Genomic DNA, 14,506 nt, shown 5'->3' with positions numbered 1-14,506 from the left:
ACAGTCCTCTGTTGTGCCTTATAGATGCCCTACACAGCAGCAAGGATGCTTTCCCAGGTCTCCAGCACAAGGGCTGCCTCTCCTAGGAGAAGGAGAAAATGGCACACACAGAATTTTATTTCAGGGTAATCACTGTCAAGCCCTCCTCTATTCCTTCCACATACTCCTCCACAGAGGCAGACCTGTATCCAGGCTTTGAGGTATCGTTCTTTTTCTGCACAAAGTTAGAATCGGAAAGGGGAGTTCAGGCAAGGAAACATACAGCAGAGCTAGGTGCTGCAAACACATCACCCTGCAGGCCTCTCAGTACCACCAAAGGGAAAGCACTGTCTTCAGGACAAGAGTGCTTGTCAAGTAAACCATGCTGCAGAGGGAGAAGATTGGCATATCTAAAATTGAAGGAAAATAAACACATTTACAAATATTACAAAGAAGTTATCCGCATTTACCTGCCACAAAACAAGTCTCCCTTTACTGAAATGATGATCAGCATACAAGGAAGACCAAATGTGCTTAACAAATGCACCTGCACCTAAATTTCAAACATAGTCAGATCAAGTACACGTGCTTAAACAGACCGCAGCAGAGCTTTACTTCTCCATTTTGGACACTCACTCCCTTTCCTCCTTTGCCTGTGTACCTGGCAAGCTCCAAGATGCCTCCCAAATTCCAGCAAGTATACCAATTTCAGATCATTTGAATGAGGCTGTTGCTAAGCAACACCTTTCCTCTCTCTCATTCTCTCTCTCTCTCTTTCTTCTATTTTTTTGGGGTTCAATTACACTTAAAAAATCCAGGATGTGCTGGATGTGAGCATAGAGAGAAAACGTTGCTTAAAGTTTTGCTAATGCTACCACAGTCTGTAATAAAAAAAGTTAGGGTTCACAATTTTCAAGTTTTACCAAAATAATCCCTAAAAGAAGCCCAAGTCTGTAGGAGACTAACCTGTACAATTTTATTTCCTATATTCTTCTCAGTCTCCACATTAAAACCAAGTTTGTTATTAATAGATTATTACTAACTCTTATCTACACTCCATCCTATACCTTGAGCCTCCAGTGCTAATCAGCTTCTTTCCCACATAGACTTCTGCTTGTGTGTGTGTGAAGGTTTAAGGGCCCTTCTCCCTTACTGAGTTAGTGTAAATATGTGAAATCAAAAATTCACACAAGACCTGACCCAAAGCATGCAATACTAATAGGGGATTTTCCTTTAATTTTAACATATTTTGGATCAGACCCTAAGAAAAGTCAGGCAATTTATAAATTTCCTTGCAGACTGCACATAAGATTATGAAGCAGTTTCTGTAAAGCGGCTCATTAATTTAAAAGGGTGGTGGATCCCCAAAGGGAAGGCCCACTTCAACAGGAAGGGTCTGATGTCACGACGGGATTTCATTAGTGTACTGGCTAGAAAAGATGCTAAAATAAAATGTAAATAACTAACTAATTATGCATGCACTACAAAATGGAGTGCCTCCAAAGTAATTAGGAATGTCCATAGATGGCAGGCAGAACTGTAAGCTCAGCACGCAGGGTTCGTGCTCGCCAGCTATGACAACCAAGCGATCACTGAGAGTTTCTAGGCTGCAATGGGGCAAAAGAGACAGCGTTTCCTGAGTGTGTCAACTGCGACTAAATTTAAATTAATAAAATTACCAGGGATTGAACCGTTGCCAAACCAAGACATTCCAAGTTTGTCCTCATCTGTCAGAGATCCACCTTAAGCAAGGCTCGAAATCAAACATTAGGAGAGAGATAAAACTAGACTTTTTTTAACAGAACTGAACCTCAGTAAAGACAAATATAGCTCTGTATATTGCCAGTGAAAATAGTGGGAGCTAAGAGAGAGGATGAATGTAGTGACAAGTCAGGAACCAAGATGTTTCGCCTTCCCTTCACCAACCAAACTTTTCTCTTATTTTTGTGGCATTATCCTACCTGTAAAACTAACGGATTCAATGTAAACACTTCATTATTTTTTAGAACTCCTTGTTAGACCTTTTTAATCTTTGGCACAAAAAGATGTCGTTTGGAAATTATTTTCATTCTAAGGAAAGTAATATCCTTGCTAAAAGATGTAGGAAACTTTCTTTGTAGAGAATACAATTATGCAGAATGGCACAAATTTTGCTGCCATTTGTAATCCTAAAACTCCTGTGGAGCTATTGAAGCTACATGGGCATTTCAGAGAGGAATCTATTTTAACTCATACACTCTCCACTTTCTTTACAGCAAGATTTGTCTCTTCCCACTCAATTCTTCTGCTAAAACATCACTTCTCCTCTCCTGCAATTTAAGTGAGCCCAGTTCTGTCACAGTGGTGCAACGCTCAGCACCTGTGCTGGAGGGTTTGTAGTTGAGGCCAGGTCACACCTGCAGGAGAATTGCCAGCAGCCAGCATAAACAGTACAGGACCCCTCAGTCTGTTTCCCTTCCTAAGACTTCCCTCCATTTTGATTTAACAGTTGGTATTTGGGTAAGACACTCTCATGTCTCTATTTTTCTCAGCTTGGTGTTGGAGGTGCTACTGCTATACACGTAACATTTTTCTTGTTATAATAAAAGAAGAAATGGCCCTCCATTTTCACGTTCTGCATGGCTCACAGGATAGGCACCCAAGCCACGGCGTTTCCTCCTATTGATCAGCTCCCTCTTTGCAGCATGCAATATCTATCTAGTGGGAGGCATCCCTGCCCAAGGCAGGGGGGGAAGGAATTAGATCGTCTTTAAGGTCCCTTCCAACCCAAACCATTCTATGATTTTGTTATTGCATTTACCATATCCACACATAAGTTCCTCTACTCCTCCCAGCATATATCTGAGAATGTTGCTAACTAGGAAAGTCAAATTCCTGCTCCTTTCTTATTTTCAGAGTTATTTAAAGCCTTACGTATTACAAGACACATTCAAGCTCAGCCAGCAACAATTTTATGCCGCTCTGTGTTTGTATAATTCCTTACAAGCTGCAGCTGCAGGTCTCTTCTGTTCAAACCACAGTGGATTAGAAACCCCTGGCCACCAGCTTCCCACGTACTGATGCACTCGCCCCTCCTGCACCTCCCGAGAGGGCTGCTCCACACTCCTGCTTGCAGCACAGCATCCCAAAGCCCAGCTCCGGGGCAGCACCCAGCCAGCCCCACCGCCACCCCTGCCAAATAAGAGCTGCTCACAGCATGCATCACAGCAGCCTGCGTGTTTGAAAGGGTCACGCTAAAGTATAAGCTGCTTGTACGGTGTGATTTTAATGTATTCTTCTATTCCTGTAGTAGGGTTTTTGGTGTGTGCGCCTGGAAAGAGCCCTGCAGTTCCTCCTATCGCTCCTCATGCTCCCCCACCAGCATCGCCTCTCAGGCCAACGTGACCTGCTCATTAATAACTAAGGTGAAAAAAAAGATAAGTAAATCTGGGACAAATAAACACACTTTCCTAAACAAGGAAAGCGATTACAGTCTGGAAGAACAGCACCTTCTGGTAAGAAGATCCCAAGATCATCATCAGCTCGGTTGCAATTTCTGCACAGTTTGTTTTACAGCTGGGCTGCTCGTTTACGGGGGTACTCTCACACTTTTTTTTATTTGCTCCCCAGGTGAGACAAGGCCGCTGCGGCCGCACAGCGCCAGCGGTCAGGCCTGGCCCCTGGGCACAGCGCAGGCCCAGCACACAGGCGGGGCCGGGGCCTGCACTCAACGCCCCAGTCTCACCATAACTAATGTACGGGCCCAGCTTGTGGCAGTTGCCATGGCAACAGCCTTTATTTTCCAAGGCAGAGTACACAGATGTGTACAGCCCACCAACTTGTTCGTTGTCGATTATTGCCTTCTCACAGGTCCAATAACTCGGAGGCTCCTTTCCAGAAGTTGTTGGAAGTGTTATTAAACACACGCTCTTTTTGGGGTGCTGTAATGACAGCCAGGCCAAGAAAGGCTTGGAAGGCAGCATCAGGGAGCGAAAGGGAAGAGGTGGGGATCGTGCAGGGACAGGCGCGGTGCTCCTTCCTCTGGCACTGCAGCACGTCCCACGGGAATAAAGGAAACCAGCTCCAGAAGGGATTTTGCAGAAAGTCCTTTGCAGAAAAATGTATCATGGAAATAGAATTTCAGCTTAAACAAGCTGTGAATGTGCAACTGATCGATCAATTACAGCAGGTTTCACTGGAACCACTAGTGTAAATGCTTAAAAGCCATAAGCTTTCTCAATAGTGTGTAATTTTTAAGGACACCTGCAAGTTTTAAAATGTTCCTAGTTTGAAGCTGTGAAGTGAGAACAGAGCATGAACAAAGTGATAATGATAAGTAAATAAAAATAAATGCTCTTTACAAAGTTTTAGAAATGAAAAATAAACACTTTAATAATGCAGGTATAAGCTGTATACCCTTTCATAATAGTAATAAAAAGAAGTTACAAATCATAGGTGCACAAAATGTAGTTACTAAAAAAATTAATCAGTGTATTTACAATCAATTACTTCTTTGCTTTACTAAACCCTCCAGAAATAACCACTGAATTATTACACTAGAAATCTTATGCTGTGTTGAAGTGCAGGGGTGCACAGTGGATTCTGAGAAGACTAAAGATCCAAAGGAGAAAACACAAATTTCTCTGGAAAGTGTTTGCTGTACGAGCAGAGTATTTACAACTCTGTATGTCATCTTCAGCATTTTCTTTTTTTTTTTCCCCTCCTTTTTCCTTTTTTTAGAAAATAAAGCAGGGGGAGAGCTGCTTCTGGTTTACAGGCTACAAGACAGAATTTGAAACATGCCATATTTTGTGTGGTCTAGCAAGATACTACAGGTTCAGGGAGCATACTATTTGCAACTGTTTTCCTGGATAATAACACCACGTGAAAGTCTTTTATAACCAAGTCATATAGAAGGTTTATAATCCAAATGTATAAATACTCAAATAACCTTGTGCTAAAGCAGGTAAGAAAGGCTAGAATGAAAATAAATAACAAGAAAATGTGTTTGGGTGGGGAAAAAAAAAAGTGAGAGAGACTGCTGCTGCTGTTTTCCTAATGCAGCGAGGTGGTTTGTGAAGATTTTTACATTTCTGGAAGATAATGTTAAATTATAACCATACCTTATCCATTCAAATCATTAACAAGATGATTTAAGTTATCTCCTACTGAGGACTTGATCTGGGAGAAGGAATACACAGGAATGAAGGTGCTTCACTGCTTGCTATATTCTGAAAGTATTACTTAAATTACATTCAAGTCATCAGATAATTATGAACTTTCTTTTCCTTTATATTTATATGGAATATTTATTGAATTGCACAGTGTGCTTTTACAATAAAGTGCTTTTTACGTTGGTTTCTTTGTTCATCCAAAATAAAACTGACAGTTATCTTTTTATAAGCTATTCTGAGAACATTTTCTCTTCTTTGAAACTGATTGATGCACTACTTTAAATGTTCCTGCAAATATCGTTTCAATTCAAGTTTCTGCATAATGTAATAAGAAGATAAAAGAATTCTATACTTCAACAAGAGACATTACAAAGCAACTAGAGACATTATCAAGGGCATTAACAAGCTCCTAATAGCAATAAAACCTTTTAACTGTCTGATGTAGAACATGCTCCCACCAAACCACCACATATTATGGTAATTGGCTTCAATTTCTGAATCTTTCATTGTAAAGTTACGAAGAGTTAGGTAGAACTGAAAAGTGAACCCTGAATCCACAGTTCAGTTGCTTATCCTTCATTATTATTATTATTGGTGTTTTCTTTATAATACACAGAAGCAACATAAGGCCCAGAAGTAGCAGCCTGTTACATTCTGTTCTGAGGTTGCTGATTCTTTATTATTCTTGTTTCTCAATATTTAAACATATAGTTTTTTAGCCCTTCTACCAGCTATCATTTAAACAGATTATTACAATGTGTGAATGTCATATTCCAGTCACTTCATATGTTCATTCATTGGAACACTAGAAGATCAGAAAATGAAATGAAACTTGACTTCAAGGCTCTAATTTACCTTATGAAATAAAATGGGTACGTTGCTTAGGGTGGGTTTTTTTTCCAGTTTCCCCCCTCAAAAATATACAACTCAAACCTTATCCAGTGTCCCATGAAAAGAAATACAAAATTCAATAAATTATAAAAATAAAAATAGAATCTGCAGCAGAAAAGTGGAGAACTGACATGAGGCTCCCTAGTGATTAACCTGCAGTTTAAAGCCATATGTCCTGCTGACATGTCTATCGTACCACGCGATCCTTCACAGGCTGGCAACCTGTTTACTTGAGAAGGGCAATCCTATTGGTATCTAGCATCATGCTCTGAAAAAGAAGCTGTCATTTCACATCTCTGAAACAATCCTGACTTAATGTACAAGATGCCAAGAAACAAAGTGCAGCAAAAGAAATTCCAAGGGGAAAAAAAAGAAAAAAAACTATTTAAAATCTGTAATGTTTCCAGCCCAAAGCTTGGTGTTCAGACAACACAAAACCTGTCAGGCACAATCTGCATTAAAATGGTTGGTTTTGGTGCACATGTGCAAGGTTTACACAAGAAACACTAGAAACAAATAAGGATAATTGGACCGCCACCTTTTCTTCCTCACAAGAAGGAGGAACTACTTCATTTCTGAAGTTCTTGCTATTTGCATGGAAGGTAATCACTTGGACTTCACTAAGATCGTAAAAACACAGCATGCAATTTCTGTCTGCTCTGAAAAAAGTAGTTCCACTGTTTCCTGTATTATTTAATGGCAAGATCCTTTCATTACAGTATAAATTAAAGTAATCCTTTATTATTGCTATTATCAAAGCCTGTTTTAATTAGACTCAGTTAAGGGTTTGTTAAGGCTTTTTGACAACAGAGTGCACAATTATTGCACAGTTACCAACATGCTTCCAGCCCGGTTACTAACATTCCTTAAGCCTACTCAGAATTAAAACAAAACCAGGACAAGTAAACTAATTCATTTTCCCCTCAAAAAAAAAAAAAATCTTGGATTGTGCTCTTCCCACTGCAACTATTGTAAAAGTTTGTGGAAAAGAAAGACCTGAGGAGAAACAGAAGAAACCTACAGTGACAACAAATGTCGGTGAAACATTTTATCAAAACATTGTAATTATCATGACTTCACCTTCATGAAATACTAAGTGGCATTTTTGCGTGACACCCGATTTTCTTTATAATATTACACTAAAATCTGTATAGCCATGCCTTTTGCTTTTTCTGATCTTCTCTATCTCTCTGGTGTCAACTCATTAACTATCAGCAGTGGGATATTAACCTTGTGAAAACAAAGATGGCATCACTCAATGACATATCTCACATGTCTGAATCAAAGCCTACTGTCTGTCATGGATCAACAATTTGAACGGTTGCATTGCTAAAGGTATTTTTAGGGCATTTTAGAATTTTCATGGTCGAAATAACTCTTCAAGTCCATATTTTACAGGAAACAAGCAAAAAGAAGCCACCAATCTTGGAGGACGAGAAGGGAAGCAGGAATCACAACACTTTCTTTAATGTACATTCACAATAAAAACCTCACCAACACTGCCTTAAGAAGGGGAGACACCTGAGTTATCCCCTGTAAACACGTTAATATTAGATTATGGCTGAGTTCCAGTCAAGCCCTTCCAATAAGCAAGCAGGTTTGGACTGCAAGTTTAAACTATCGTATTAACGTATTTGAGAAAATAATAAATAAATAAATAAATAAAATACCCCGGGGTGAAGGGGAGGGAGTGTAATTACGCCCGCATGACACTCGCTGGTGGCGGAGCAGCGGAGCCCCGCGGGAGGAGCCCGGCAACGCGGCCCGGCGCAGCCCGGCCCCGGGCTCTGCGCGGGGAGCTGCTGCCGCCGCCCGGCCCGGGCAGGGCCCGGCACGGTCCACGAGCAGCCCCTAGCGGAGCCCGGGGAAGGTTTTGTCTGAGTCCCTGCTTTCGGCTGGCGGGCAACCCGGCGGCAACGGCCCCGTCAGGTTCTTGGTGTTAGCGGCCTGCCTCCACGCCCGCTGCCCGTGCTGGGGCTTCACTCCCCTACTATGCCTACCCCATTCTTCTTCCACTTTGGGCATTCTAAGAGAAAATAATAAACCGGTCATGCTCAAAAACGTCGGTTCATCCAAATAAAACGTTTTAACATGACTGTGGTACACATGAATGGAAATCCTACTAAAAACTTCCTCGAATCCTAGTCACATGGCACAGACGCCTTTTTGGGGTGCAGCAGGGCATTTCATAGGCAGTGACCCCCTCGCCTTACAAAGACACCAACAGAGCAGCAGCTTGCCAGGCTCCAGAGAATCACAGGGACAAAAGGGCAAAGCCACTGTGGGGCCCAGGCAGCCTGACTCCTGCACCCATCGCCCAGTGGGACAGCAGCCACTGCTGCGCCACGGCCTGGGCCCCTGCCAGGCCTGCTGCACTCCGCCAGCCTGAGGTGCTTGTCCCACCCTCAGGACAATGGCAGCCACGGCACACTATCAGGTTACAAAAGTCAGTTTGATTATGATTTAGAGAGAGAGCAAAATCAAGTAAACCCCTAGAATAGGGATGAAAAGCTCCTCTGGAAGTTCCTACCAGATGTCACTTTATTTGAACAAAAACATTCCAAGGTGTGGGGACAGTTTTCACAGGCATGACACTGCCAAGCATCAGTGGGGGGGGGGGGGGGGGGGGGGCTGCTGCTAAGCCCCAGCACCTGGTGTGTCCACACACACCCTCCTATATCCTCATAATCCCAAAGCACGGGGCTCTGGCCCCCGCTGGGGCCCCCGCCTCACACGGTAGCTTGGGCCACCTCAGAGCAGCTGTTGTGGCCCCCTGGGCCTACCGTCCTGTAGCAGCCTCCTGACAAGGGGGAGCCAACACTGTCCTCTCCCAACCTGCCTCCTCTCTGCAGGCAGAGACAGATGCAGTTGCTAATTAGACACATCCCTGGGTCAGGACATCAGGGACATGGTAACCAGCTGTGTGAGCTGCTTTACCGGCTAGAAACATGAGGCAAACACATCAGCCCAAATCACAAACTCCAGCACAACACACAACTCAGTCCCACACCTCAGAAAAGACTTGCTTTTGCTCATTCATGGAGCTCAGATGGCACCTGCAACTGAATTTTACAGCCATCTTCTCAGTTTTGTTTGTTTCTTCCCATACAAAAAGCATGCCCTGGCATTTCACAGAGTATTCTTGGAAGTCCAATATTTCAGTGCAGCTGCATCGTGTTTAAGATAAATCCCAGCTTAGATAAACAATTTTTCAAAAATAAATGGGCCAAATCAATCTTTCATTTAAAAACAATATATATATACATAAACCCTAGAAAACAAACAATGAGAAAGGGACTAACCTTTGAAATCCCCATCTGAAGTTACAAATCTCTCCAGTACTAGAAGCAAGTAGGACTGGGTTCTCCCAAGTAAAACCTCCTAAAAAATCCCACAGTGTTATTTTGAGGAATTAGCCCACCAGAACAAATACAAATGGTTAAATATAATCTAAAAACATTGCACTGGGCAAACAACTTCCCGGTCTAGGGAATTCATAGAAAATCTGAAAGCTAAATGTTAGTCTCAGCATTAGGGAGGGTATCCATCTCTGAATTTTTTAGCAATACGGTTTGATCAACTTTTCTTCCCCCCCCCCCCACTTCATAAGCTCCTTGGATAATTCAGGTTGGAAGGAACCATAGGAGCCCAATCTGTCCAGCCCCTGATCATCTGGGTGGCCCTCCACTGAACTCACTCCACCTAAGGACATCATTAATGATACCTTAGCTACTGCTGGGGCACACTGCTGTCTGACATTCAACATGTTGTTTGCCAGACCCTAGACACTTTTTCACAGAGCCTCTTACAGCCAGTCCAGGAGAACCCCAGGGATTCCCCCTTCCTCAGGACAGGGCTTGGCATTTGTCCTTACCGAATTTCATGAGGTCTCTGGCAGCCCCCTTCTCTATCCTGGCTACATCTCTCTGAAGGGCAGCCCGGCCCTCAAGCACATCAATTGGCATCCCTCCCCTAGATTGGTGACACCTGTTAACTTGATAAGGCTGCACTCCACCAGGTCCATCCACTGATAGGGATGTCAAACAGGCCAGGTCCTAGGACAGACCCCTGCTTCTCACATGTGACAGGCAGAGTGCAACCCATCAAGCACAACCCTCCGAGACCCATCACCCAACCAGGTTTGTATCCATCAAGTCATCCACCCATCCAGAACTTAATGTACTAATTTGGATAGTTGATACCCTCCATCTTTTTCAAAGCTTTTTCTCCTGTACTGATGTAACATAGAAAAGAATGTCAATGTAAGAACCTGCTTAAAATGCAGAATAAATACCCCCAATCACCGATCTTAAGTAGTATACTATTTCTCACAGGAAAGAGTAGAAAAGTAAGAAAACCACAAGAATGTCCTACATTTGACTTTAGTGACAAGCCTGTTTACATAGATTGCAGCATTGCCTTATACCATGAGTGTCTCAGCAATTTAAGGAGTTATTACACTATGTACTAGATGTTTAAATACTTTACAGATCTCACTAGCAAATGAAAGACATACCTCATTTCAATCACCTGCTTCAGTAAAGACAGGGAAATAGGTGAGCCCACCACACACGTGCATTTTTCTCTCACACTATTAATTTCCTTCTTTCCTGGGGAGTAGAATGGCTCTGACTGTGCGGAGCAGGCCTGTGCAGATTGCCTGACAGCCCTTCCCCTTTGGTGAGGGACTGCCACTTGAAATCATAGCACAGATCTGAGCCCACACTGCTGGCCTACGGGCTGTCCCTGCTTTCCTCAGCACAGGAACAGCCTTCTCCCACACAGACCTTTGTCTTCTGCAGCCTTTCTAACCCCATCACTGATGCTTTCCTGAGTCCCCACTGCTGTCAGCTCTCTGTCTTGCCATGTCCAGGGCCCCATCTCCCCAGTTTCTATTTCCATTTCCCTTCTTCCCTCCCTTTTCAGTTCTAAAGGACACAAGCAGCCAAACCCAGACAGGCCAAAACAGTTTTTTTCCACAGTCAGAGAGCTCCAGGTGAGCCTGGCCTGACTCTCGCCCGTGTCCTGCTGGGCTTCTGCTGCAGGTTGCCTCCAACACTTCATGAGGAACATTTTCCATTACATTTTTCATTTCCAACTCTCAACCTTTCTATCATATGATTTCAGGTTAAAACAGCAGGAATTTTGTACAGCTTATCTAGTTCAATATGATCTTTCTGTCAGCTGCTAGAAAAAGATTAGTAGACGTTAAAGCCAAAAGCCAAAATCCAGCTGTGATTCATCTCCAACTTCACCCTAGAAACTTAACCTCATTCTGAATACCTGAGTTTTTCTACCTGAAACCAAAGCTTTGTACACATGAACTATAATTTGTAACCTTAACATTTACCACAACACGATTGCAACAAACATAACCAGATTTTCCTGGGTTATGCATGTTTTTTAGTGATTAACATAGTCCAACAGCTTAAAAAGAAAATACCATGTAGTTTCAGCTACTGAACATGCATTTAGTGGCTACTCACCACCTTGCAAGACTGCCAGCATTGCTTTTGCCACAGATAGGTAAAAGAAGATCATCAGAAGTCATGTAGGCTTAGACAACCAGTGCACCCAGGCAAGGGATCTAACCACGGCCAACAGGGAAAAGAAGAAAATATAAACTTACTGGGATATTCCCTCTGGACATCTCTGGCCTTAAAGATAAAGCCTTTGTATTCAATAAGAAAACACACACAGCAGAAAAATACTTCACTGGTGCTTCTCATTGCATTCTTAAATAAAAGGAAAAGCATCTGACGAGAGGAGTCCTTCTCCACACTGACAGTGTTTGGTGCTCCTGCTGGCACAGCTCTTCCAGGGGATCCAGGGCAAGCTTCTGCCCTAAACCTAACATGTAACACCTCTATAAAGATACATAATTTATATGTATTATTCTTGATTAGCAATAAGACAAATGTTATTTCTGCCACTTTAAAACTATTCCCACGTTGAACAGTGTTTATATATCATTTCACAGAATTATATTTACTCTTTCCTGAGCTATCGCTTTATGTCCTGTATTAGTTTGTTTTGTATTTTTCAGATTCCTTGCGTTAGAGCAGTGGTTCCTAAGTTGCAGTCCACAGAGTGACAGCAATTGATCTAAAGGAAATATCCACAGATCTGCACAGCCTTTGTAATGTTCAACAAAGTTTAAAAAAGGAGGACACTTTATTTCTCCCCATCACGTCACCCCTTGCCAAATGCTGAGACTTCATAGTTGCCTATGGAAAGTCAAAGAACCTTGGGAGTCAACATCCATTTTCTATTCTAAAGAATAATGGCTTTATAACGCATTTTTCTGCATTTATAATGCAAGGAAATCTGGCTATAAAACCAATTAGGATAATTAAGAAATCCAAAAAAAAAAAAAAAAAGGATAATTAAGAAATTCACAAAAGTATGTATCTGTAGCAAAGTGTGCAGATTCAGGAATTTGGTAAATCCCAGACACTAACTCTCTTGATCCTCTAATTTACACTGACATCACATTACAATGACCTGTCTGCATCTGACATTAAGCATAATTTAATGCTTGTTAATCAACAATGAAACAAAGTATAAGCCCTGCTTTCCTTATCTAATGCTTTTTCTCTCCTCTGCTGAGAGAGTTAGAGGATTTGTCTTGTTCTGTCTATCATCTTCTTTGGTAAACACCAATCACTGGAGTAAATCTGATAACTAGAATGACTTCTGACCTCTTTGTTCATATTTGTGTCATATATAAATATGTTGCTGGCAATATTTTCTGGTGGCAAACTACTTGTTTTTTTATCCTATTAAACAGAAATGTATTATAGAGTAGAACATAAGGGAATTTCAAAGCATTATAAATATAGGATTAGGAAACTTGCCAGCAATATCTATTGCTGACAGCTGACTTTATTAAAGTTCATCAGCATTAATTGCCTCATTGTTGAATGACTTTTGCATGTAATTATCACCAGTCTAAACACAGATTGCCTCAGGTACAGTATCTAATGTGATCATGTGTTCTGAATCCTATTAAAATAGCTGAGATGTAGCAGAGATTATTCTCTCCCTAACAGTAAGGAAGTGTAAGAAGCAACAGCAATAGGGAGAAATGATTTGGCTCAGCCTAAACAGTGTCAATTTCTCTGTATCGTTCCAAGATTTCTAGTGATACTTTGGTTCCATAGATGCTGAAGCAAGACTTAGAGATGCCAATTCCATACCAGTGTCATTTATCTCAAGGACAAGTGAAAATTCCTGCGCCCCACTAGAAAGAAAATGCCCGAGGCATGATTGCTAAAATGGGCTTTAAACGTCATGCTATATTTTAATAGACAGAAAGATGGATACATCGATGTCTAAAATAATAATTCTTAGATTATATTTATCAGAACAAGGCAAGGCTGGAATTGTAATTTGAAGAAGCCAAAGCTCCAGTATTGTGAGCTAATACCCAAGGAGAGAAGACACAAAACCCTTTCTTTGAACTTCTATGCTGTTTTAAGATGTTTTCAAGATCTAAAGGCTCAACATCAAAGACAAAATTTCATACATTTTTACACCAACCTAAAATCTTTATACCATATTACTATCCTAGTCCTAAACCCTACTTTCTCAATAAAAAATAAATAAATCAATTACAGTTCCTTTTCCTCAATGTACCAGACCTTTTGAAACCCACTTTGCAAAATACACTCTACTCTTTTGAATCCTTACATGCAATAGACACATTAAGGTTTTGAAATATGTGTATTATATATACAATTTTGCTCATAGATTTATTTAAAGTTTCTAATTCAAAAAGGATCATCTCAAAAGCCTTGACATAGTCTTAGGAATGAGTTGCTTATCATAGTAAAGTTTATTTATCAATGTCAAGTACCCACCATTCTCATGTATATGCCTACCTTTGTGCATATGTACCTATGATCTAGCAGGGTTCTGCTGTGACTTTTTAGAGAAATTTATTTTCATGATTGTGTTTCAGCTATGGATTTAACAACAAATGAGTTCAAAACTGTTACACAGTGTTTAAAAATACAGCATGAAAAGCTACTGAATAAAGACTTTAAGTAGTCAATAAAAGATTTGACTATGGAACAGACATAGCTTCAGAAATTTTATAATATTTTTAAACACTACTAAGCAGGTCTTGATTTGATATTTTGTGTTGCAAAGGGCTTTTGCAGTCCTCTTGAAAGAAAAGTAGCTGCAGACAAATGCTTGAATAAAGACAAGATTTGTCACATATTACCTTCCCTTACCCCTCCTCACTTTGCTTTTTCTCTCAAGTTTATTAGCATTAATAACTATAGAAGCACTGATGTAGCCTTTTAGGGTATTAGACTGAACCTGCAAATTAATGCATTGGTTCATCACAATTCATTAATCAAGCCTGTGTTGGATTTAACAGACAGCAGATTATTAAAGACACCAAATTACACAGACGAAAAAACCCAGCTCCCAGAGGGTCAGATGTAATGTGAATGGTTTTGCATAAAACCATA

General features: G+C 41.2%; 1 protein-coding gene across 2 annotated transcripts in view; it reads right to left on the bottom strand.

Annotated features, from left to right (window-relative positions):
- The window catches only part of LOC310903030 (uncharacterized protein), a 277,218-nt gene extending 263,553 nt beyond the window's left edge, over positions 1 to 13,665 (bottom strand). For both annotated transcript variants that reach the window (XM_083845548.1, XM_083845547.1), the window contains exon 1: positions 9,898 to 13,665. In XM_083845548.1, coding sequence (XP_083701674.1) covers positions 9,898 to 9,988 — 91 coding nt within the window. In that variant the 5' untranslated portion in view covers positions 9,989 to 13,665. The remainder of the gene's footprint in view (positions 1 to 9,897) is intronic.
- Between the last annotated feature and the right edge of the window lie 841 nt (positions 13,666 to 14,506).

This window comes from Anser anser, assembly GCF_964211835.1.
Source record: "Anser anser genome assembly, chromosome: 8".
In the NCBI taxonomy this organism is placed as follows: Eukaryota; Metazoa; Chordata; class Aves; order Anseriformes; family Anatidae; genus Anser; species Anser anser.
This window is presented reverse-complemented; position numbering and strand designations above follow the sequence as displayed.